At 45.4% G+C, this 26,597-nt stretch overlaps 1 protein-coding gene across 1 annotated transcript in view; it reads left to right on the top strand.

Annotated features, from left to right (window-relative positions):
* LOC120039706 (protein phosphatase 1 regulatory subunit 29-like) overlaps nucleotides 1-24,316 on the top strand; it is a 45,110-nt gene extending 20,794 nt beyond the window's left edge. The window contains exons 2-6 of the mRNA XM_038985113.1: nucleotides 17,100-17,357; nucleotides 17,973-18,122; nucleotides 21,443-22,440; nucleotides 22,741-23,840; nucleotides 23,880-24,316. Coding sequence (XP_038841041.1) covers nucleotides 17,100-17,357; nucleotides 17,973-18,122; nucleotides 21,443-22,440; nucleotides 22,741-23,840; nucleotides 23,880-24,316 — 2,943 coding nt within the window. The remainder of the gene's footprint in view (nucleotides 1-17,099; nucleotides 17,358-17,972; nucleotides 18,123-21,442; nucleotides 22,441-22,740; nucleotides 23,841-23,879) is intronic.
* The last annotated feature ends 2,281 nt before the right edge of the window (nucleotides 24,317-26,597 follow it).

Raw genomic sequence — 26,597 nt, 5'->3', positions numbered from 1 at the left:
GTGTGTGTGTGTGTGTGTGTGTGCGCGTGCGCATGTGCGTGTGCGCGTGTGCGTGTGTGCGTGCGTGCGTGCGTGCGTGTGTCTAAACATGTGAATACATGCCTGCCTGCCAGGTTGATGATCTCTCTGTATTGTAGGCAGTCAAGTGGCACAGCTAAGCGTGAACTTTTCACCCATGCCTCTGAATTCTAAAAATAACACCAGGCCATTTTGAGGAGTTGTCGGTTCTAGTCATTTTATTTTCTGTGTGTTTGGGACTGGGTTGGGTCTGTATTTGTGTACGTACGTGGACTTACATTTATGTGTGTGTGTGCATGTGAGTGTGTATTTGTGTGCATGTGCATTCTTGTGTGTGTGTGGTTGTATGCGTTTGTGTTTAATGTTGGCTTTGACAGTTTGAGGGATGGCTTCTATCTGCTCCAAACAGATGTGGAATCATCCTTCAAGTTTTTAGTTTGAGTAATAATCAACCACTTCCAAATGGAGGCCTATAATCTAGATCAGGGCTCTCCAACCCTGTTCCTGGAGAACTACACTCCTGTAGGTTTTCACTCCTACCCTGTTCCTGGAGAACTACACTCCTGTAGGTTTTCACTCCAACCCCAGTTGTAACTAACCTGATTCAGCTTTGTTACGTTCCCCAGTTTCTGTGTTGTGATTTGTATTTGAGTGTGTGTTTCAGGAGAAATTCCTGAACTCCCCAACCAGCTGATTGGTCGACTCAATGGCTAATGGATGATTAGAGAGCTGACCCCGCCCCCTCGTCAAGATGCAGCTGTATCCAATTAGACTCCTGAAGCTATATAAAAGCCAGTTCTGTTCAGGAAGAAGAGATGATAACTGGGAGATCATTGCTGAGAGAGGAGGCTGAGGGTGATATACTGTATTGGTTGTTCTCAGAGGGAGATGATTAGTGTGACCTGTATTGGTTGATTGGTTATGTCTTTTGTGTGTCAATAGGACGCAGTGTTTTGATTATTGAAATTGTTTGGATTGTTCTGTTTCATTTGTTCCCAGGGGGGAAGGAGAAGGCACTTTGGGAGTGCTTAGGCAAGAGGCCCGCGGGCATACATATACCCGTAGTATATTCATTGTCTAGGCACACTAGGTAAGACCTGGGCGGACCACCCCCTGTATTTTGGTTAGGGCACCAGGTGGTGCTAAGATAGGTAAGTAGTGGGTAGGCAGGTTAGATAGGAAAGGGGGAAGTTTTGATATTTACTTTCTTTGCTTTGGTTCCGTCCAGCCCCTTTTCCCCATATTACCGTAAGGAAATAAATCCTAGTAACGGTAAAATCTGCCTTTGTCGTCCTTACTCACGCCTACAGTCCATACCTCTTGCACTTCACAGGGAGTTGAGTTGCAGCAGGGAGTTGCGTTCCCTCTTCTCAGAGGCGTACGTAACATAATGGGGGCTCATCCGGGATTCCATTAAACCCACCGGACCCTGCTGCACTGAGCTCTCTGTGGTTAGTGATTGAGGTGTGATGGTAGGTTGTGAGTTTGGATGACTTGTTTAGTTTGTGTGTTCAGTAGACTGCATTGTACAAGATGGCTGCCTCAGCCATCTCCAAGTTCATTGAGCCCTCTTAGTTTGGTGAGGTTTCGGAAAGTAGACTTTTTAGCTATAGCTGACCATTATGGATTTGTTATCCCTGAGAAAGCCCTAAAGGCTGAGCTTTTGGTACTAGTCAGGGAGGGATTAGTAAGAGAAAGAATTCTCTCATTGCAAGGAGAGGAGACGGGTAGACTTTCCGATGCCAAGTCGGAGGACAGGGCGGAGGAAGGGGTTGCTCGTACCCCCTTTGCATTGCCTCGCTATGATCCTTTATCTTCTGCTTCAGGTCGTTCAGACGGGACCGCAAGGCTGAAGGTGAGGCTGGCCCGGTTAGAAATGCAGCAAAAAGATAAGGAGAGACAGATGCATTTTGAACTTGAACTTAGGAAAATGGAAATCGACAAGGAGGTGAGGATCCGACAACTGGAGCTAGACGCTGGCTCCGGTACGACTCCAAAAGCTGCTCATCATCAAGCCCACTTTGATGTGAGTAAAAATATCGCTTTAGTCCCTCCATTCCGAGAGTCGGAAGTTGATTCCTATTTCTCTGCATTTGAGCGTGTGGCCGCTGCGCTACATTGGCCACTTGAGGTTTGGCCGCTCCTGTTACAATGTAAATTGTCTGGGAAAGCCCAGGAAGTAGTAGCTGCTCTCTCGCTGGAAGACAGTTTACATTACGAAACAGTTAAAACTACCGTGTTGCGGGCTTATGAGTTGGTGCCTGAAGCTTATAGACAGCGCTTCAGGAACCACAAGAAACCCTCTCATCGTACTTTTGTTGAGTTTGCTAGGGACAAAGAGTCTCTGTTTAATCGATGGTGTTCAGCCAGCAAAGCTAACACATTTGCTGATATTCGGGAGTTGATGCTGTTGGAGGATTTTAAAGGCAACCTCCCTGATAGAATTGTAGTTCATTTAAATGAACAGAAAGTGGTGACTTTGGCCCAGGCAGCAGTGTTGGCAGATGAGTATGCTTTGACACACAAGACTGTCTTTGGTGCACCTCGTTTTGAAGGTAGACTGATTACGTCATCAGTCCCTCGTTCAGGTCGCTTTTCCTCTGACAAGCCTTTTCAAGAAATCCGTGAATGTTTTTACTGTCACCAAAAGGGTCACGTGATTGCGGACTGCCCAGTTTTGAAAAATAAACCGAAACAGTCCCAGTCACCGTCCCCAAAAAGGAAAAGTTTGGGTTTAGTCAAGTCTTTGGCTCATCCGTTGGTCCGATGTATTGATTCAGCATTTGAGAAACCGGATCCTGTCTATGCTCCGTTTATCTCTACCGGTTGTATTTCCTTAACCGGAGAACAAGCTGATCAAAAGCCCATTCAAATCTTACGAGACACCGGGGCGGCGCAGTCAGTAATCATTACTGATGCTTTACCCTGGTCTCCTGAAACATATTGTGGCTCGCATGTCATATTACAGGGGATAGAGACAAAAACAGTACCTGTACCATTACACTGGGTCCACTTAGTGTCAGACTTGGTATCAGGACGTTTCCGTGTTGGTGTAGTGTCTACACTGCCAGTAAAAGGAGTCACATTGCTACTAGGGAATGATATTGCTGGTGGTAACGTTACTCCTGTGTTAGAGGTAGTAGAAATCCCAGAAATCAGAATTGCAGATGAGAAATTGGTTCAAGCATTTCCACATGTTTTTCCTGCTTGTGTCTTAACGAGGGCACAATCTCGCAAGATTGGAGATGTGATGGATTTGGCTAGTTCCATTTTTGAGAATGTTGACGTAGAAGACAATGCACCAAGTATTCCTTCTGCAAGGCCGACAGTTTTTACTCCTGAAAAAACTAAGGCAGGGGACTGCGAAATCGCGCCCCAATTACATGACATTCTTTTGTCTGTCACCCCTGAGAAGGTGATTGAATGTCAAAAAGGAGAAACCAGTCTTCGCAAGTGTTTTGCTTCAGTAATTTCCAAGAGGAAGCTAAAACTAGAGAGACTGCCTACTTTATGGAAGCAGGTGTTCTGATGCGTAAATGGGCAGCTCATGACACCGTTAATGACTGGAGTGAAGTGTGTCAAGTGGTTGTTCCTACACCGTTCCGACAGCAGGTGCTGTCACTCGCCCATGACCAGGCGTGGTCTGGACATTTGGGGATCACAAAGACTTATAACCGAGTCCTTCGACATTTTTTTCTGGCCAGGTTTGAAGTCTGATGTGGTCCGATTTTGTAAAACATGTCACATGTCAACTCACTGGAAAGCGAATCAAACAGTTCCTAGAGCACCGCTCTGCCCGATTCCTGTGGTGGGGGAACCGTTTGAAAGAGTGATAGTTGATTGTGTAGGTCCATTGCTGAAAACCAGGTCAGGTAACAAGTTTTACTAGATATAATGTACAGATAGCCTATGTGAAGGGCTCAGCGAATGCCATTGCTGACGCTCTATCACGGGTTTACTAACTGGGGAAGCGTTGGGTTTTGTTATTACAAACTATGTTTGCAATTTTTGTGGTGGGCGTGTTACGTTCCCCAGTTTCTGTGTTGTGATTTGTATTTGAGTGTGTGTTTCAGGAGAAATTCCTGAACTCCCCAACCAGCTGATTGGTCGACTCAATGGCTAATGGATGATTAGAGAGCTGACCCCGCCCCCTCGTCAAGATGCAGCTGTATCCAATTAGACTCCTGAAGCTATATAAAAGCCAGTTCTGTTCAGGAAGAAGAGATGATAACTGGGAGATCATTGCTGAGAGAGGAGGCTGAGGGTGATATACTGTATTGGTTGTTCTCAGAGGGAGATGATTAGTGTGACCTGTATTGGTTGATTGGTTATGTCTTTTGTGTGTCAATAGGACGCAGTGTTTTGATTATTGAAATTGTTTGGATTGTTCTGTTTCATTTGTTCCCAGGGGGGAAGGAGAAGGCACTTTGGGAGTGCTTAGCCAAGAGGCCCGCGGGCATACATATACCCGTAGTATATGTATGCCCGCGGGCCTCTTGCCTAAGCACTCCCAAAGTGCCTTCTCCTTCCCCCCTGGGAACAAATGAAACAGAACAATCCAAACAATTTCAATAATCAAAACACTGCGTCCTATTGACACACAAAAGACATAACCAATCAACCAATACAGGTCACACTAATCATCTCCCTCTGAGAACAACCAATACAGTATATCACCCTCAGCCTCCTCTCTCAGCAATGATCTCCCAGTTATCATCTCTTCTTCCTGAACAGAACTGGCTTTTATATAGCTTCAGGAGTCTAATTGGATACAGCTGCATCTTGACGAGGGGGCGGGGTCAGCTCTCTAATCATCCATTAGCCATTGAGTCGACCAATCAGCTGGTTGGGGAGTTCAGGAATTTCTCCTGAAACACACACTCAAATACAAATCACAACACAGAAACTGGGGAACGTAACAAGCTTATAAACCAACTAATTATTAGAATCAGTGGCACAATATTAGGGTTGGAGTGAAAACCTACAGGAGGGTATCTCTTCAGGAACAGGGTTGAAGTGAAACCTACAGGAGGGTATCTCTCCAGGAACAGGGTTGGAGTGAAACCTACAGGAGGGTATCTCTCAGGGGAACAGGGTTGGAGTGAAAACCTACAGGAGGGTGTCTCTCCAGGAACAGGGTTGGAGTGAAACCTACAGGAGGGTATCTCTCAGGGGAACAGGGTTGGAGTGAAAACCTACAGGAGGGTGTCTCTCCAGGAACAGGGTTGGAGAACCCTGATCTAGATTACACACCCAGCATGTTGACATCACCCATCAACAATTTCCACCAGACATTATCATAGTGAGGGTTTAAACAAATCTACAGTTGGGGCCAAGCTAAAAAAAAAACTTCTTCGGGGCTGAGATATCTAGTAGTATACTTTATACGACATCTTCAAATATATATATATATATATATATATTATTATTATTATAATTTTTTCTACCTAGCAACAATTGATGAATAAGGGTAATATAAGAACGCTTGGAGCAGATGAGTGCATATTGACTGTGTGATCTGGTATCACTGAGACATTGACTATCTATCATAATAATAGCTGTCATATCTTACACAGTGGGATCACTTCTGCATTATCTCTATCTTTATGTGAATGGAGCTCTGATAGGTCTGTGGTCAAGGTAGGGACCTGTTTCTATGCATTAGGAATGAGACCACTTGATACGCACACACACACACACACACACAGTCGTGTTTAACTAACCTTCTGGAGACACACAATACAACCCTAAAACTATTATTGTATAATCTTGTATAGTTAAGCACACACACACACACACACACACACACACACACACACACACACACACACACACACACACACACACACACACACACACACACACACACACACACACATGAGATGAGCCAGGTGACACGGAATCCCTTCATTCACAAACATGGGCATGGATACGTACAGTACATACCAACCATCCTCAGCACTCCTAGGGAACTAAATAGTAGGTCTATTCCTTTCTTATTGTATTGTTCAGATGTATGCTGTCAATCACATGAGCACGTTGCACAGATTGGTGGCTTAAAGAGAGAGAGGGATATGGAAGAGATTCACTGTACAGAACGTTCAACAGGGAGAAATTTTCCTTTTCCCTCCTTTCATTTCAGCCCAATATGTCTGATTGACAGGCCTTTCTCTGTCGATAGAGGAGGTTTGATAGTTGGAGGTCTCTGTCGATAGAGGAGGTTTGATGGTTGGAGGTCTCTGTCGATAGAGGAGGTTTGATGGTTGGAGGGCTCTGTCGATAGAGGAGGTTTGATGGTTGGAGGTCTCTGTCGATAGAGGAGGTTTTATAGTCAGAGGTCTCTGTCGATAGAGGAGGTTTTATAGTCAGAGGTCTCTGTCGATAGAGGAGGTTTTATAGTCGGAGATCTCTGTCGATAGAGGAGGTTTTATAGTCGGAGGTCTCTGTCGAGAGGAGATTTGATAGTTGAAGGTCTGTTGATAGAGGAGGTTTGATAGTTGGAGATCTCTGTTGAGAGGAGGTTTGATAGTTGGAGATCTCTGTTGAGAGGAGGTTTGATAGTTGAAGGTCTGTTGATAGAGGAGATTTGATAGTTGAAGGTCTGTTGATAGAGGAGGTTTGATAGTTGGAGGTCTCTGTTGATAGAGGAGGTTTGATAGTTGGAGATCTCTGTTGATAGAGGAGGTTTGATAGTTGGAGGTCTCTGTTGATAGAGGAGGTTTGATAGTTGGAGGTCTCTGTTGATAGAGGAGGTTTGATAGTTGGAGGTCTCTGTTGATAGAGGAGGTTTTATAGTTGGAGGTCTCTGTTGATAGAGGAGGTTTGATAGTTGGAGGTCTCTGTCGATAGAGGAGGTTTTATAGTCAGAGGTCTCTGTTGATAGGGTAGGTTTGATAGTTGGAGGTCTCTGTCGATAGAGGTTTTATAGTCAGAGGTCTCTGTCGATAGAGGAGGTTTGATGGTTGGAGGTCTCTGTCGATAGAGCAGGTTTGATAGTTGGAGGTCTCTGTCGATAGAGGAGGTTTTATAGTCGGAGGTCTCTGTCGATAGAGTAGGTTTGATAGTTGGAGGTCTCTGTCGATAGAGGGGGTTTTATAGTCGGAGGTCTCTGTCGATAGAGTAGGTTTGATAGTTGGAGGTCTCTGTCGATAGAGTAGGTTTGATAGTTGGAGGTCTCTGTCGATAGAGGAGGTTTTATAGTCGGAGGTCTCTGTCGATAGAGGAGGTTTGATAGTTGGAGATCTCTGTCGATAGAGGAGGTTTGATAGTTGGAGATCTCTGTCGATAGAGGAGGTTTGATAGTTGGAGATCTCTGTCGATAGAGGAGGTTTTATAGTCGGAGGTCTCTGTCGATAGAGGAGGTTTGATAGTTGGAGGTCTCTGTCGATAGAGGAGGTTTTATAGTCGGAGGTCTCTGTCGATAGAGGAGGTTTGATAGTTGGAGGTCTCTGTCGATAGAGGAGGTTTGATAGTTGAAGGTCTGTTGATAGAGGATATTTGATAGTTGGAGGTCTCTGTCGAGAGGAGATTTGATAGTTGAAGGTCTGTTGATAGAGGAGGTTTGATAGTTGGAGATCTCTGTTGAGAGGAGGTTTGATAGTTGGAGATCTCTGTTGAGAGGAGGTTTGATAGTTGAAGGTCTGTTGATAGAGGAGATTTGATAGTTGAAGGTCTGTTGATAGAGGAGGTTTGATAGTTGGAGGTCTCTGTTGATAGAGGAGGTTTGATAGTTGGAGATCTCTGTTGATAGAGGAGGTTTGATAGTTGGAGGTCTCTGTTGATAGAGGAGGTTTGATAGTTGGAGGTCTCTGTTGATAGAGGAGGTTTGATAGTTGGAGGTCTCTGTTGATAGAGGAGGTTTTATAGTCGGAGGTCTCTGTTGATAGAGGAGGTTTGATAGTTGGAGATCTCTGTTGATAGAGGAGGTTTGATAGTTGGAGGTCTCTGTTGATAGAGGAGGTTTGATAGTTGGAGATCTCTGTTGATAGAGGAGGTTTGATAGTTGGAGGTCTCTGTTGATAGAGGAGGTTTGATAGTTGGAGGTCTCTGTTGATAGAGGAGGTTTGATAGTTGGAGGTCTCTGTCGATAGAGGAGGTTTGATAGTTGGAGATCTCTGTTGATAGAGGAGGTTTGATAGTTGGAGGTCTCTGTTGATAGAGGAGGTTTGATAGTTGGAGGTCTCTGTTGATAGAGGAGGTTTGATAGTTGGAGATCTCTGTTGATAGAGGAGGTTTGATAGTTGAAGGTCTGTTGATAGAGGAGGTTTGATAGTTGGAGATCTCTGTCGAGGGGAGGTTTGATAGTTGAAGTTCTGTTGATAGAGGAGGTTTGATAGTTGAAGGTCTCTGTTGATAGAGGAGGTTTGATAGTTGGAGGTCTCTGTTGATAGAGGAGGTTTGATAGTTGAAGGTCTGTTGATAGAGGAGGTTTGATAGTTGAAGGTCTGTTGATAGAGGAGGTTTGATAGTTGGAGATCTCTGTTGATAGAGGAGGTTTGATAGTTGGAGGTCTCTGTCGATAGAGGAGGTTTGATATTTGGAGATCTCTGTTGATAGAGGAGGTTTGATAGTTGGAGATCTCTGTTGATAGAGGAGGTTTGATAGTTGGAGATCTCTGTTGATAGAGGAGGTTTGATAGTTGGAGATCTCTGTTGATAGAGGAGGTTTTATAGGTTGAGATCTCTGCATTTACATTTAGTCATACAGGTAACTGACAAAATTAACACGGACATAAAGTGTCCTAATATGACATTGGGCCACCAGAGCCAGAACAGCTTCAATGCACCTTGGCACAGCTTCTACAAGTCTCTGAAACTCTATTGGAGGGATGCGGCACAATTCTTCCACAAGAAATTCCATTATTTGGTGTTTTGTTGATGGTGGTGGAAAACCCTGTCTCAGGCGCCGCTCCAGAATCCCCCATAGTTGTTCAATTGGGCTGAGATCTGGTGACTGAGGCACGCACGCACACACACACACACACACACACACACACACACACACACACACACACACACACACACACACACACACACACACACACACACACACACACACACACACACACACACACACACACACACACACACACACACACACACACACACACACACACACACACACACACACACACACACACACACACACCATTTAAACCCCCTATGCTCCTTTGAGACTTCTCTTTCAAAGTCACTGAGATCTCTTCTTCTAGCCATGGTAACCAACATAACTGACAATTGGGCTGTTTTTATGAGCATGATGGGATGTTATTGCTTAATTAACTCAGTAACCACACCTGTGTGGAAGCACCTGATTTCAATATACTTTGTATCCCTAATTTACTCAAGTGTTTCCATTACTTTGCCAGTTACCTGTCTATATCTGACTGCCTTGCTCTGGTGTTTTCCAGAAGAATGCTACAGGTGACTGTATTGTGATGCTTCAAGCAAGCAGTTGTTTAATAGACTGAAGGGAGAGATAGATAGATAGATCGATAGATAGATAGATAGATAGATAGATAGATAGATAGATAGATAGATAGATCGATAGATAGATAGATAGATAGATAGATAGATAGATAGATAGATAGATAGATAGATAGATAGATAGATAGATAGCTTCTCTTCTGATGTTCATTCTGGAACCATCCACCTGCCTTCCAGAACTCTATAATTAGCCTTGTCTGTCTGTCAGCCACACACACAAACACACACACACACACACACACACACACACACACACACACACACACACACACACACACACACACACACACACACACTGTAATGCATCTGTGTGTAGCTGGTGTAGATGAGTCAGGCGCAGGACAGCAGATATGAGTAATCTTTGCAATTTTACTCAACAATAATAACAAAACACGACAATAAATCCCAGGCCACAATTACGGACCGCAATACAATAAACAATCACTCACAAACAAATATGGGGGGACAGAGGGTTAAATAATGAACAAGTAATTGGGGGATTGAAACCAGATGTGTAAGAAAAGGAAAAACAAATGGATCGCCGATGGCTAGAAGGTCGGTGACGTCGACCGCCGAACGCCGCCCGAACAAGGAGAGGGACCGACTTCGGCGGAAGTCGTGACACACACACTGTCAGCCGCAAGAGTTAATTAAACACAGATTTCGAGAGGTGATAAGGAACAGCAAAAAATAACCCTTTGAAAAATGATTTAATTTTTTTTAAATTTCTGTCTTTTCATCCGCACTTCATCTCAGAAGAGGAGGACCGGAAGCTTTGTTTCCTCTCAGTCAATCATATTCCTTGTGGTTCTTGTTGAAAGAGACGGGGAAGATAATTCCAGGGATAAACAATGGAGAGAGAGAGAGAGAGAGAGAGCGAGAGAGAGAGCGAGAGAGAGAGAGAGATGCAGAGAGAGATACACAAATATACAGAGAGGGAGAGAGATACAGAGAGAGATGCAGAGAGAGATACACAAAGATACAGAGAGAGGCAAAGATACACAGAGAGAGAGAGAGAGAGGCAAAGATACACAGGGGTAGAGAGGTAGGCAAAGATACAGGGGGAGAGAGAGAGAGAGGGAGGCAAAGATACAGAAAGAGAGAGAGAGAGAGAGGCAAAGATACAGAAAGAGAGAGAGAGAGAGGCAAAGATACAGAAAGAGAGAGAGAGAGGCAAAGATACAGGGGGAGAGAGAGAGAGAGGGGAGGCAAAGATACAGAAAGAGAGAGAGAGAGGCAAAGATACAGGGAGAGAGAGAGAGAGAGAGAGAGAGAGAGAGAGAGGGAGGCAAAGATACAGAAAGAGAGAGAGAGAGAGGCAAAGATACAGAAAGAGAGAGAGAGAGGCAAAGATACAGAAAGAGAGAGAGAGAGGCAAAGATACAGGGGGGGAGAGAGAGAGGGGAGGCAAAGATACACAGAGAGAGAGAGAGAGAGAGAGGCAAAGATACAGGGGGGAGAGAGAGAGAGAGGGGAGGCAAAGATACACAGAGAGAGAGAGAGGCAAAGATACACAGAGAGAGAGAGAGAGGCAAAGATACAGAGAGAGAGAGAGAGAGAGAGAGAGAGAGAGAGAGAGAGAGAGAGAGAGAGAGAGAGAGAGAGAGGCAAAGATACACCGAGAGAGATGGGAGGCAAACATACAGAGAAAGAGAGAGAGAGAGAGAGAGAGGCAAAGACACAGAGAGAGAGAGGGGAGGCAAAGATACAGAGAGAGAGAGAGAGAGAGATACAGAGAGATACAGAGAGAAAGAGAGAGGGGAAAGTGTGTGTAAGAGAGAGAGTTCCAGATCCTAGGGTTAGGGATCTGCAATGCAATTATTATTAGTATTAAATATTTTATTATAATTTGGTGGATGCTTATATTTTTCCTATGTCATATATTATTTCCTGTGTTCATATGCATGTGTGAATTGGAAACGAGTTTTTTGTATATCCCTCCCTCGGAGAGTGGGTTCACAGCCAGGGTCTGCCATTATCAATGGAGAGAGGTAGCTGAGAGAGAAACAAAGTGAGCTGGAGAGAAAGAATGAGAGCAACAACAAAGACTTTGTGTTGAACTAATGGACTGCATACACACTTCTGAAGACCTGGAGCTGAAGCCCAGAGCTTCACAGACACCACAACATACATTAGAGCAAATTAAACCTGGAAAAAGAGACTTGAATCAAAAGCCAGTTGAAATGCAGCTCCATAATTATTACAATTATTATAATTATTACCCATTATCAATGGCAGGCAACAGAGATAAGGCCTCTCTAATTAGTGTTTTAATTACAGCATATTTTGACATATGTCAGCTGTCAGTCAAACTGTGCAAAAGTGAAATCAAAACATACGTTTAGGCATTCATTCATAGTGGAAAAGGTTAGGGTTAAGGTTAGGGTTAAGGTTAGGGTTAAGGTTAGGGATAGGGTTAGGGTTAAGGTTAGGGTTAGGGATAGGGTTAAGGTTAGGGTTAAGGTTAGGGATAGGGTTAAGGTTAGGGTTAAGGTTAGGGTTAAGGATAGGGTTAAGGTTAGGGTTAAGGTTAAGGTTAGGGATAGGGTTAAGGTTAGGGTTAAGGTTAGGGTTAAGGATAGGGTTAAGGTTAGGGTTAAGGATAGGGTTAAGTTTAGGGTTAAGGTTAGGGTTAAGGTTAGGGTTAAGGTTAGGGTTAAGGTTAGGGTTAAGGTTAAGGTTAGGGATAGGGTTAAGGTTAGGGGTAGGGTTAAGGTTAGGGTTAAGGTTAGGGTTAAGGTTAGGGATAGGGTTAAGGTTAGGGTTAAGGTTAGGGTTAAGGATAGGGTTAAAGTTAGGGATAGGGTTAAGGTTAGGGTTAAGGTTAGGGTTAAGGATAGGGTTAAGGTTAGGGTTAAGGTTAGGGTTAAGGTTAGGGATAGGGTTAAGGTTAGGGTTAAGGTTAGGGTTAAGGATAGGGTTAAGGTTAGGGTTAAGGTTAGGGTTAAGGTTAGGGTTAAGGTTAGGGTTAAGGTTAGGGATAGGTTTCAAACAGAAAAACTAATATTACTAAATGAGTGTCTGGAATCTGATGAGAGAGAGAAAGATGTGCTTTATTCCTTCAATAAAGGCTGTGAACTCTCGTTCACAACGACACACACAAACAAAAACTATCATGTACTTTGTTTGCTCCTGTGTACAAACAAACACGCTCCATTTCAATCCACTTAATAAAACTACAAATTCACTCCAGAAGCCTCAACAGAGGATATCATTACAAAATTTAATATATGTATTTTTACAGAAGACAGATGGGGCTGTAGGTATTACATTCTCTCTCTATGGCGGGAACCCAGTAATCTGGCAGATACCTCAGTCAAAGTCCTCCTGACTTTAGAGTCTGGAAAGGCTCCTTACATCAATAATGAAGGGGGCTGTGCTTCTTACTGATTGGTTCCCCTTGGTGTCTTTCTCACTCAACTACCAACAGGAACAGCCACACACAGCCCCCGAGCGCCGCCCCAATTCCAATTACAACTGTTGGATTTTCAAATCCGAACAACGAGAGGTCTCAACCCGCCAGGAAAAACAACAACATTTGAGAGAACCAATCAATGCGTCCGCTCAACTTCTGAGCTAATATTGCATTAACAAATGGCCTCCTGTCCAGACTGGTGAGTCACAGCTCTTCCTCGCTGTGTGGTCACGTGGGCCGCATCAGCCAGGCTAGGACCACAGAGACAAATTGCTTTTATATATGTGGCGTATTACCTTTACTGAGCTATGGAAGCCTATCAGGGTCAAAGGCAAATTGACAGTCTCTGATGGGGGAATTGAATTGTCGATATCAATTTCACAGCGTGACAGAGAGTTGGAAAGAGAGAGAATGTGTGTGTGTGTGTGTGTGTGTGTGTGTGTGTGTGTGTGTGTGTGTGTGTGTGTGTGTGTGTGTGTGTGTGTGTGTGTGTGTGTGTGTGTGTGTGTTACTGAGAGTTGGGTGTCAGTAGCCAAAATGAGAGGTGACCGGGATCTGAATTAGGTGCATGCTGTGGAGATGAGAAGATTAGGGACAGACCAATACAATAGGATAGGTTCCTACACTCTTAAGTGGATTCTTTTGCACTGTCCTGAAAAGGTCAGTGGATACAGATGTGTCCCAAATCTCTTAGCAGGCTTCCTTGCCTCCACCACACACTTATGTAAAGTAGGGAGGATCAGAATGAATTCCACCACATTATGTTCCCTGTTAAGTGTTCCCAGATCAGGTAGCTCTTGAGGATATGTTTCCATTGGACCAATGTCCACTGTTCTGTCAGTCACTTTGCATTGAAGCATCTGCTAAATGGCCACATTATGATGTAGCCAAGGAGGTCCAGCTGTTTAAGACCAGCGGGATTTGTGGATAAAGAACTTCTCTGCAGCTTGAGAGGAGATGATGGCGTGAGTAAAGTGTGTGTGTGTGTTAGCTTAGTATTTTCGTGAATTGCATATTAACACCACGTTTATGCACTCCAGCGAAGTGTGGTTAAGTGTTTGTCAACATTCAGTTACAACAGACACACACACACACACACACACACACACACACACACACACACACACACACACACACACACACACACACACACACACACACACACACACACACACACACACACACACACACACACACACACACCACTCCTCATGAGTGGTTAATGGTGCTTGTCTAGGCTCCTTTGAACCCCTCTGCATATGTGTCTTAAACTGGCTCTTAAAGATAAACACTGTGTGTGTGTGTGTGTGTGTGCGTGTGTGTGTGTGTGTGTGTGTGTGTGTGGCTCTCACAGATAAACAGTGGGAATACAAATATCAATTTGTTTTTGGTATAAAATAACATTAGAACATAAGGCCGTCTGAGAAAATGGGCTCTCGATTGGCGCAGCGGTCTAAGGCACTGCATCTCGGTGCTAGAGGCGTCACTACAGACCCTGGTTCGATCCCGGGCTGTATCACAACCAGCCGTGAGCGCACAATTGGCCCAGCATTGTCCGGGTTAGGGGAGTGTTTGGCCGGGGAAGGCCATCATTGTAAAATAAGACTTTGTTCTTAACTGACTTGCCTGGTTAAGTAAAATAAAAAAAATAGGGCCTCTTCACTTATTTATTTAACCAGGATAGTCCACCATTTTTTATTAATTTTGTAAACTTTATTTAACTAGGCAAGTCAGTTAAGAACAAATTCTTATCTACATTGATGGCCTACCAAAAGACAAAAGGCCTCCTGCAGGGACGGGGGCTGGGATTAAAAATAAAATAAAAATACAAGACAAAACACACATCACGACAAGAGAGACACCACAACACTACATAAGGAGAGACAACAACATAGCATGGCAGCAGCACATGACAACACAGCATGGTAGCAACACAACATGACAACAACATGGTAGGAACACAACATGGCAGCAGCACAACATGGTATCAGCACAGAACATGGTACAAACATTAGTGGGCACAGACAACAGCACAAAGGGCAAGAAGGTAGAAACAACAATACATCACACAAAGCAGCCTGTCAGTAAGAGTGTCCATGATTGAGTCTTTGAATGAAGAGATTGAGATAAAACTGTCCAGTTTGAGTGTTTGTTGCAGCTCGTTCCAGTCGCTAGCTGCAGCGAACTGAAAAGACGAGCGGCCCAGAGATGTGTGTGCTTTGGGGACCTTGGCAGAACGGGTGTTGTATGTGGAGGATGAGGGCTGCAGTAGGTATCTCAGCATGGGTAAGCTGAATCAGGGTTAGTTTGGCAGCTGGGGTGAAAGAAGAGTGATCCCGGTAGAGGAAACCAAGTCTAGATGTAACTTTAGCCTGCAGTTTTGATATGTGCTGAGAGAAGGACGGTGTCTAGCCAGTAACAACTGCTTTCCAAGGAGTCCTACACTGAACAGGCAACATGGTTCCTGTGTTATAGTAGTGTCATTTCATCGGTGTGACTGGTAGACATTATGTGGTTTTGTAGAAAAAGTGAAACCAGTGGGATGTACAGGTAACTGCCAAAATAAAGGAAACACCAACATAAAGTGTCTTAATAGGGCGTTGGGGCACCACGAGACAGAACAGCTTCAATGCACCTTGGCATAGATTCTACCAGTGTCTAACCTGGTCCCTTGTGTCATTTCATTGGCATGACTATAGATACATGACACTTTTGGGGGGGGGATTAACATTGTAAACCCCATTTAAATGTAAGTGATATGGTTCACAAAACAGTGAGCCTTGTCCTGTGTGTTTGTGTCATTTCATCGGCGTGGCGAGATACATTACAACATATGTTTTAGGGAAAGTGACGTTGAAAATGGAAAATCCATTTGAATTGCTTTAGCTGTAATGCATACGCTTTAGTATGGATTACATCCTAACCCACGTTAATCCAGCAGAGAAACACGCACGCACGCACGCACGCACGCACGCACGCACGCACGCACGCACGCACGCACGCACGCACACACACACACACACACACACACACACACACACACACACACACACACACATACTGATCCAGCAGATAGGCCTAGCTGCCTGCAAGACACTTTTTAGTCCCTTTTTCTCACTCCTTTATTCTCATTTAGTCCCTCTTTCTCACTCCTTTATTCTCATTTAGTCCCTCTTTCTTCTCCCTTAGTTCCTTTAAAGAGCGTTGATGATAGCTTTATTGTAGAGCACAGAAGCTCTATAACTGAATTGTGAAAGGCTTGTGAACAATGGAGAATGTCTATGAAATTAGATTTGATTGTTTTAGGGTTTTTATCATTTACATATTTATTGGTGAGTAGTATGCTAATGTGTTTGCTGCAGAACTGCAATTCGATGATGCTGTGTTTGTGTCTGTGTGTGTTTGTCTATGCGTTATGCATTTTGTTTTATACGTTTGAATAATATTACTTGTGGGAAAGGCTTGTTATATGAAAAGTCAAATCTATGATCATCTTCTTTATTAGTAAATTGAATAATCATCATTGCTAATGGATATTTCAGTGTATCATGTTACCTGGAAGTGATGGCATATCTTCATGTGTTTCGTTATGTCTCTTTTACACAGCTCATTTTGAAACCAGACCTAAAGTCAATTAATTAGAAATCCTCGGGGAATACGTGAAAGGGATTAACAATTTGTATTATTTTGTCATTAGCTGTTTTAATCCAGATTAAATTATATTTCATTTCTCCTGCCTTCTCTTTCTCCTGTCTTTATCTTTCCTTCCCTCTGACTTTCTGGATCTCTCTCTCTCTCTCTCTCTCTCTCTCTCTCTCTCTCTCTCTCTCTCTTTCTCTCTCTCACACACAGGTTCTCTGCCAAACTGAAAGGGAGTTTTCCTCCATCTCTGTCGCCGAGGGAAACGGTCATTAGGGGCCATGAGTTGTTGCTGGAGCTACCGTCATTGTATCCCTCCGACACGGAACACTTAAAATGGGGTCTATGTTACCAGCTACCATGGCGGCCAAGCGGCAAGCCATGCTCTAATCGCCTAGGCAACAACCTATCTGTGACCTACGACTCCCTGTCTCTACTTCCTGCTCTGGCCACACCCCTTCCTTACCTGTCAACCAACCTGATTTCAAACTTGCCTGCTTCATTTCCTAATATTCTCCCCTTTCACTTAATTTCTTCATAAGATAACCCCTCCTATCCTCCCTTCCTCCCTAACCATGGCCAACAGGTTTCTCCACCTCCCCTCCATCCCGCTCTCCCTACCCCTCTCTCCGTCCATCTTCCTCTACCTTCTCCCCCCATTACTTCTTCTCCTCCACCTCCCTGGGTCCGTCCGGGGGGACTGCTGGCTGATCGAGGGGGATAAAGGCTACGTGTGGCTGGCCATCTGCAGTCAGAACCAGCCCCCGTACGAGACCATCCCCCAGCACATCAACAATACGGTACTGTTATGTTCTTTATTATAGAGTATATATTATGCTATACAACCTACCCCTAGCAGTAATTGTAAAATATGTCATTTTAATTGCAATTCTGGTTTTGCTCACTAAGGTGTTCCTTTTCAACCACTGTATAACATCACCAAGAGTTAGCACAATATAGAATTGAAACAGTAGTGGGGCTGGAACAGAGCCTTGAGGGACACTAAAACATACCTTACTTTTCAACCACCGCAGTTCATATGTCCCATAGGAACCACCATAGTTTGGCAAAGCTAAAACGGAATGTTTTGTTTATGCTAGCTTACAAATACTAGCTCACTGTTTTGCTATAATAGCTCACTGTTTTGTTATACTACTTGTTGAGCTGTTTGATGAAAAAAATGTATTGTTCTTTTCAATTAGATTTTATTTTATTTATTTGAACATTTGAAAAACACAATTAAACTGCGTGGATACAATGCATTTATAAAAGTTGACAACTTATTTCCATTGTGGTCCTCTTTCAACCCAACTTTCAACAGAAATGCAAAGCTAACACTAAATGTTTTCTTATGCTAGCTCGTGAATGCCGAGACATTTGATATTAAACAAGTTCTCGTTCTTTCAACACAACAGGTCCATGACCTGAGGTTGAATGAGAACAAGCTGAAAGCAGTGCTATTCCACTCCATGTATCGCTTCACCAACCTCACGGACCTCAACCTCACCAAGAATGACATCTCTTACATAGAGGACGGGGCCTTTACCCATCAGGCCAACCTACAGGTAAGGGATTTGATTGGTTGGTTGGTTGATGTGTTGAGAGGGAGGGATTTGATTGGTTGATTGGTTAGTTGATTGGTTATTTGTTTGATTGGTTGGTTGAGAAAGAGATATTTTACATAGAGGACATGGCTTTCACCCATCAGGCCAACCTACAGGTAAGGGATTTGATTGGTTGGTTGAGAAAGAGATATTTTACATAGAGGACATGGCTTTCACCCATCAGGCCAACCTACAGGTAAGGGATTTGATTGGTTGGTTGAGAAAGAGATATTTTACATAGAGGACATGGCTTTCACCCATCAGGCCAACCTACAGGTAAGGGATTTGATTGGTTGGTTGAGAAAGAGATATTTTACATAGAGGACATGGCTTTCACCCATCAGGCCAACCTACAGGTCATTGGTTTGATTGTTTGGTTGGTTAGTATGTTGGTTGATTGATTGGTTAGTTGGTTGGTTGGTTGATTGGTTAATTGGTATGTTGGTTGGTTGATTGGTTAATTGGTTGGGTGACAACGAGATCTCTTACTTCAGAGATGGGCAACTCCTCTGGGGCCTGATTGGTGTCACACTTTTGCCCCAGCCCCAGTTTACATACAGTAACTTTGGAAAGTATTCAGACTTTGACTATTTCCATTTTTTTTTAACATTACAGCCTTATTCTAAACTTGATTAAATAATTTTTTTCCTCATCAATCTACACACAATACCCCATAATGACAAAGCAAAAATAGGTTTTTAGAAATGTATGCTAATTTATAAAAAATGTAAAATGTCACATTTACATAAGTATTCAGACCCTTAACTCAGTGATTACAGCATTGATTCTTCTTGGGTATGATGCTACAAGCTTGGCACACCTGTATTTGGGGAGTTTCTCCCAATCTTCTCTGCAGATGTTCTCAAGCTCTGTCAGGTTGGATGGGGAGAGTTGCTGCACAGCTATTTTCAGGTCTCTCCAGAGATGTTAGATCGGGTTCAAGTCTGGGCACTGGCTGGACCACTCAAGGACACTCAGAGACCTGTCCTGAAGCCACTCCTGCGTTGTCTTGGCTGTGTGCTTAGGGTTGTTGTCCTGTTGGAAAGTGAACATTCGTCCCAGTCTGAAGTCCTGAGCACTCTGGAGCAGGTTTTCATCAAGGATATCTCTGTACTTTGCTCCGTTAGTCTTTTCATCAATCGTGACTAGTCTCCCAGTCCCTGCTGCTGAAAAACATCCCCACAGCAGGATGCTTCCACCACTATGCTTCACCGTAGGGATGATTCCAGGTTTCCTCCAGACGTGACACTTGGCATTCAGGCCAAATAGTTCAATCTTGGTTTCATCAGACCAGAGAGTCTTGTTTCTCATGGTCTGAGAGTCCTTTAGGTACATTTTGGCAAACTCCAAGCAGGCTGTCATATGCTTTATACTGAGGAGTGGCTTCCGTCTGGCCACTCTACCATAGAGGCTTGATTGGTGGAGTGCTGCAGAGATGATTGTCCTTCTGGAAGGTTTTCCCATCTCCACAGATTAACTTTGGAGCTTTTAGTTGTTCTAAACTTCTTCCATTTAAGAATGGTGGAGGCCACTGTGTTCTTGGGGACCTTCAATGCTGCAGACATTTTTTTGGTACCTTTCCCCAGATCTGTGCCTTGACACAATCCTCTCTCAGATTTCTACGGACAATTCCTTTAAACTCATGGCTTGATCTTTGCTCTGACATGCACTGTAAACTGTGTGACCTTATATAGACAGGTGTGTGCCTCTTCTGACTGTGCCGGGTGGAGATTATAACAGAACATGGCCAAGATGTTCAAATGTTCATAAATGACCAGCAACGTCAAATAATAATAATCACAGTAGTTGTCGAAGGTGCAACAAGTCAGCACCTCAGGAGTAAATGTCAGTTGGCTTTTCATAGCCGATCATTAAGAGTATCTCTACTGCTCCTGCTGTCTCTAGAGAGTTGAAAACAGCAGGTCTGGGACAGGTAGCACGTCCGGTGAACAGGTCAGGGTTCCATAGCCGCAGGCAGAACAGTTGAAACTGGAGCAGCAGCACGGCCAGGTGGACTGGGGACAGCAAGGAGTCATCATGCCAGGTAGTCCTGAGGCATGGTCCTAGGGCTCAGGTCCTCCGAGAGAGAGAAAGAAAGAAAGAAAGAGAGAAAGAGAGAATTAGAGAGAGCATACTCACACAGGACACCGGATAAGACAAGAGAAATACTCCAGATATAACAGACTGACCCTAGCCCCCCGACACATAAACTACTGCAGCATAAATACTGGAGGCTGAGACAGGAGGGGTCAGGAGACACTGTGGCCTCATCCGATGATACCCCCGGAAACATCTCAAGGATGATCAATGGAAACAGAATGCACCTGAGCTCTATTTCGAGTCTCATAGCAAAGGGTCTGAATACTTATGTAAATAAGGTACTTCTGTTTGAATTTTTAAGACATTTGCAAAAATGTCAAAAAAACAGTTTTTGCCTTGTCATTATGGGGTATTTTGTGTAGAAGGCTGAGGATTTTGTTTGATCAATTTTAGAATAAGGTTGTAACGTAACAAAATGTGGAAAAAGTCAAGGGGTCTGAGTACTTTCCGAAGGCACTGTACCTGACCCCAATAGTCAGTTAATCAGTTTAGAATGCAAGTAGTATAGTATGTGTTCGCTAGGATGGGGAAAAAGTGTGACGCCACTCCGGGCCCTGAGGACTGGAGTTTCCCCATCCCTGTCTTACATAGAGGATGGGACCTTCACGGATCAGGCAAACCCACCTGTCAGGGAGGAGTGGGTGTTTGATTGGTTGATCGGTCGGTTGTTTAGTTGATTGATTGGTTGACTGGTTGATTGGTTGATTGAATTGACTGATTTTACTTGACTAATGCAGGTCAAAAGGAAAATCTCAAACAATACCCTCTTCTCCATGTTATAGATCAATTCTTTGACCAGTGTGTTATGTAAGTGATAAGGGGCGTCATTTGAGATAGCCAAAGATGTACTGTATTTCCCTTGTGCTCCCTTCATCGGACTGGTTACTGGAACTATTCTCCCATTCTCCAGCTTCATTTAACAGCCCAAGTACATGGAAGCCATCATTTTCATTAGAACCAGAGTCCATGGTACACAGGGATGTTGCTATTTGTACTTACTAAGATGGAGAAGAGGCCAAGTACTTACTGTATTCCCATTGTGGTCCCTTCTAATGCTACGTCCTCCACCTTTTCTCCATGCAGTGCACTAATTCCAAAAGCAGTCTTTTCATGGGGAACATGCTGTCATTTGAGATGCCAAAGTCTTACTGTTTCTCAATTGTGGTCTCCTCTCATCCTAGGTCCTCCAGTTGGGTTACAACAAGCTGACCAACCTGACAGAGGGGATGATGCGTGGCCTGGGCCGCTTGCAGTGCCTCTTCCTCCAGCACAACCTCATCGAGGTCATTGACAACAAAGCATTCGAGGAGTCCAGCTCCAGCCTCAGCAGCATCGACCTCTCGTCCAATAAGCTGGCCCGGATCGATCCGTCAACTTTCACCGTGCTAAACCGGTTAATGGTCTGCGAGCTAGCAGGAAATCCTTTCCATTGTGGATGTGATCTGTATAGTTTTCTTACTTGGTTGGAGGCATTTAATAATGTGACACATACATACGACAGGCTGCAGTGCGAGACCCCTGGCGAGCTGTTTCTCTACCCGCTCCTGAGCCCCGTGGCCGGGCACGGACGCAGCGCTCGCACCATGCTCTCCACCATCTGTCGCGACGGCATGATCATACCCGGGATCACGTCTCAACCCGGCACCGACTGGGAGGGCTCCGGGATGGGCCCAGAGATGGACGGCCGGGCCGGGCCGTATCATCAGCCAACAGCTTCGTCCACGGCCGACCCTAACTTCAACCCCAGCATCAAACTCCAGTGGGTCACTCTGTCTGCAGCCAAGCTGTTGGTCCAGATCCCTAAACCATACAGCAAGATGTACGTCCTGGTCCAATACAACCAGAGCTTCGTCTCGGACATCCAGAACCTCAAGGAGAAGAAGGAGAAGGTGACGCTGGTGGATCTGAAACCTCACACCAACTACACCTACTGCGTGGTGTCTATAAGTAAAAACCAGCGCAACAACCACACGTGCATCTTCTTCGCCACGCGAGAGGCTGACCCTGACGACCACCACGCCAACCCGTCAACCATGACGCATTACATCATGACCATCCTGGGGTGTCTGCTGGGGATGGTGATCGTGCTCGGGCTCGTCTACTACTGCCTGAGGAAGCGTCGGATGCAGGAGGAGAAGGAGAAGGCGATCAGCGTGAAGAAGACCATCTTGGAGATGCGGTAAGAGGGACAGACCCAATGTATTATTTAGGTTGTTGAAACCACAGCTCTTTATGTTATTTGACATTATTTTACTCATCTCTTTTATAGCCTTGTTGTTTTTTATTATCCATTTTATTGTTGTTACAATAAAGTGTGTTTGTGATTTAAATGCACTTTAATTAATTAAAGTTTGATTCGAGGTTTGAATAACTCGGGACTCATAGGTAGATGTGATGCACCTGAATTGCATACAGCTATTTTACCTGAGATGTAAAATATTTTATTCTAATGGATTTTATCCTTGGATTTTATTTACAGGTATGGACCGGAGGCTGCAGCACAGGCAGCTAACGACCCGGCAGCCATGCAGCATCTCCAGGAACAGGCTCAGAACCAGGGGCACCACGGAGGTCACCTCCACGGAGGAGGGGGTGGCGGGGGTAATAAACTTCCCCCCTCCGCCTCCTCCAGCTCCGGAATGCTCCACGGTTCGGCCAACACCACCTCCTCCCGCCTCTCGACGCTCCCCCAAGTGGAGAAGATGGCCACAGCATTCGGTGAAGCCATGGCAACCAATAAAGGGAACTATATGGACGTGAGGACTGGGGCAGGATTATCGGGAGACGGGGGAGGAGGAGGAGGGGGGGAGGCGATACTGGTGGATATGCGAGGCATCAACGGTTGCAGTGAAGACGGAATGGACGTTGGGAATGATTCGGATGACGATGGGCACGGATCTGCATCGGAGATCTCGACGATCGCCATGGAGGTCGACAAAGTCAACCAGATTATCAACAACTGTATCGACGCGCTCAAGCTCGACTCCCTTGTTGCCACGACAACATCTGGCGACAACCCTACTTCTCCTCCACCTGTTTGTATCACCTCCCTTGCTCGGAACCTCATCCCCCTCTCCCAAGGCCTCGCTGACACCTGCCAGATGCTCGCCTCCTCTCCCAAAATCCATGCCCCTCCCACGATGACCCCCGTCCCCCTCGTCATGCCCCTCTCGGAGCGTCCCGGAATCAGCGGAGGGGGGTTTCTTTCGCCCCCCTACAGGGACCCACCACCGGCGAATGCCGTACGACCCTTACAGAGGCAGCTGAGCGATACAGGTGTGGTGGTCATGGGTGCTGGGAAGAACCGATGTAACGTGTCCTCGGCTGGAGGATCCATGAAGAGCACCAGGATCTTCAGTCTGGATGTCCCGGAGCCCCGCAGCCCGGGCCCCAACTCCTGCCCTCCATACCCAGAGAAGGGGAGCCCTGTTGGGTGTGGGGAAACCATGGAGAGGCTCCCTCTTGTGGGTGGAAATGGTAGTGGTTGTGGTAGTGGTGGTGATGGAAACGGGATGGGTTGTGGTGGTGGGAACGGAATGGGAGGAGGGGTTAATGAAGGTGGGGTGAATGTCAATGGAGGTGGGGTGGGTTGCGGAGGGGGAGGAAGAGGAGGGGGAGGACCGGGAAAGCAGCAGCAGCATCATCATCTGGAGGTACATCCAGACTACCACTGTTCTGAGCACAGGCACTCCTTCCCCGCCCTCTACTACGAGGGAGCCAACGACGCCCCCTCTCCCTCCCCATCCCAGAAGGCCTCCTTCCTCAAACCCCTGGGACGTACCAAAAGGGACCCTGCCGCCTACTCCCAGCTCTCCCCTTCCCGGCACCACAACTACTCCGGCTACTCTTCCAGCCCCGAATATTCCTCGGAAAACACCCTTCGAATCTGGGAGAGGTTCCGGCCACACAAGAAAGGCCCTCGCGACCCTCGCGAAGAGGCGACGTATATCGCTGCAGGCCACGCCTTGAGGAAGAAGGTTCAGTTTGCGAAAGACGAGGACCTCCATGATATCCTCGACTACTGGAAGGGGGTGTCGGCCCAGCAGAAGCTGTGAGAGATGAGGAAGAGGTGTAACCTAGAGGATGGCATACAGAAGGAGAAGACAGTAATGTCATAATTCTCAAGAACTCCCAGACAGTGAATGGACCTGAATGACACAACTACAACTGTTGGCTCCCATGTGTACTTCCTGGTCTCTTTTATGACATCATCTGTCTTCTCATTCTTTAACTTACCCTAGGGTGTTACAACAGCAGACTCTGACAGGGGATGAGGAGGATAGTCGTGGAAGTTATGGGGGAGACATTATGTAGTAGTAGTAGTAGCATGACAAGGGGTATTGTTTTTTTTCTACAGTTCCACAATGGAACTACAGGGGTTCCACAATTCTTCAAGTCGTTCCACAGAAATTCCACGGTTCCATTGCGGGTTCCATCATGGTTCCACAAGAGTGCCACAGTTCTATAATGGTTCTACAGAAGTTCCAAATTCCATAAAGGGTTCTATAATGTAATCTGTAATAATCTGTAACGGTTCCGTAGGGGTTCTATAGTGGTTCTAGAAGTTTCAAAGTTCTACATGGAGTTCCATAATGGTTCCACACTGAGCTTCTAAGTGGTTCCACATTTGCCTGGCACTTTGGTCCTTGCAGACTACCATAGAACGACAGAGCCAGGGTAATGATGACTCAGTAATGACTGCAGAGTCTTGTCACTAGCAGGTGTCCTAAGACTCATTACAACATATCTCCCAACAACAAGCAGCAGCATTACTCGGCTTAAACCCTGGTCCCTTAAACAGCACAGCTCATAATCCCATCAACATTCAATTCATTCACTAAACACTGGATGCATCCCAAGTGGCACCCTATTCCCTATTTTGTGCACTACTTTTGACAAGGGCCCACAGGGTTCCCATAGGGCTCTGGTCGAAAGTAGTGAACTATATAGGGAATAGGGTGCCATTTGGGACGCAGGCCATTTCACTCTGCAGCCCACCACCTGCCTCCCTAGCAGCGCCATTTAGAGAGATAATTGAAAGGGGATGAGGAATTAGCAGTGTTTGCCTCAATCTCTTCTTCCTTCGGAGGAGGGGGGAGAGAGGAGGGAGGATGGAGGGGAGAAGGAGGACAAGGAAGAGGGGGAGGATATTAAGCGATTCTTATCGTGTTAATTGTTCTCGGCTGTAATTAGCCCAGGAACAAAACAGGTGGAGATGCTAGCGTGGGTGGACACACACCGAGAGGTGTGTGTGTGGACGGTGGGAACCAGACCCTGGAGCCCCTCTCTGTGTTTAGCAGGAGCGTGCTTATCGATTGGAAACACCTACACGTTTTACAGAGCGTGGCATGCTATTGGGGCGCTCCGCCATTTTGTTTTCTCCTTCTTCTTGGCCTTTTCTAAATCAGACATGTGGATTGAGCAGATACATTGCATTCAGATAGCAAACAAGGAGGAAGGGACGTTTACACACACGCAGATTACTATGTTCAGATTACTATGAAGTAAGCCATTTTCCAGACCTACTTGCTAACATTTCCCTGGCTTCGAGCCAATTTGTTATTTACAGGTATTGCATTTTTTTCTTTTGATAAGAAAGTCAAAGCTTCCTTCAGGGGAAGATTAAAATTAGCATTTCAATAGTGCTAGTCATGCAAAAACCACTTTAGGCTGGGTTAGGAGAGGTGGAGAGAGATGAGTGTTGGCTCCCGTATTAAAGCAGAAGGTAATCATGTCAGGGTAGAGAGAAGGTTCCTAGCGGAACACACAGACCTCACACAAGAAGTTGCAGCTGAAATGAAAGACAATGCTAGTATGGTGATGTTTAGAAAAGCTAGAGTTCGCAAAGCTTCATGGTCTATTTTAGAGGGAGCGAGAGCGTGAGCGAGCGAGAGAGAGTGCAAGAGCGAGAGAGAGAGAGAGAGTGAGTGAGTGAGTGAGTGAGTGAGTGAGTGAGTGAGTGAGTGAGTGAGTGAGTGAGTGAGTGAGTGAGTGAGTGAGTGAGTGAGTGAGTGAGCGAGCGAGCGAGCGAGCGAGCGAGCGAGCGAGCGAGCGAGCGAGAGAGAGAGAGAGAGAGAGAGAGAGAGAGAGAGAGAGAGAGAGAGAGAGAGAGAGAGAGAGAGAGAGAGAGAGAGAGAGAGAGAGAGAGAGAGAGAGAGAGAGAGAGAGAGAGAGAGAGAGAGAGAGAGAGAGAGAGAGAGAGAGAGAGAGAGAGAGAGAGAGAGAGAGAGAGAGAGAGAGAGAGAGAGAGAGAGAGAGACAGACAGACAGACAGACAGACAGACAGACAGACAGACAGACAGACAGACAGACAGACAGACAGACAGACAGACAGAC

The sequence above is a fragment of the Salvelinus namaycush genome, unplaced genomic scaffold (assembly GCF_016432855.1).
Source record: "Salvelinus namaycush isolate Seneca unplaced genomic scaffold, SaNama_1.0 Scaffold293, whole genome shotgun sequence".
NCBI lineage: Eukaryota > Metazoa > Chordata > Actinopteri > Salmoniformes > Salmonidae > Salvelinus > Salvelinus namaycush.
Note: the sequence above shows the minus strand (reverse complement) of the source record. Positions and strands in the feature narration are given on the sequence as shown.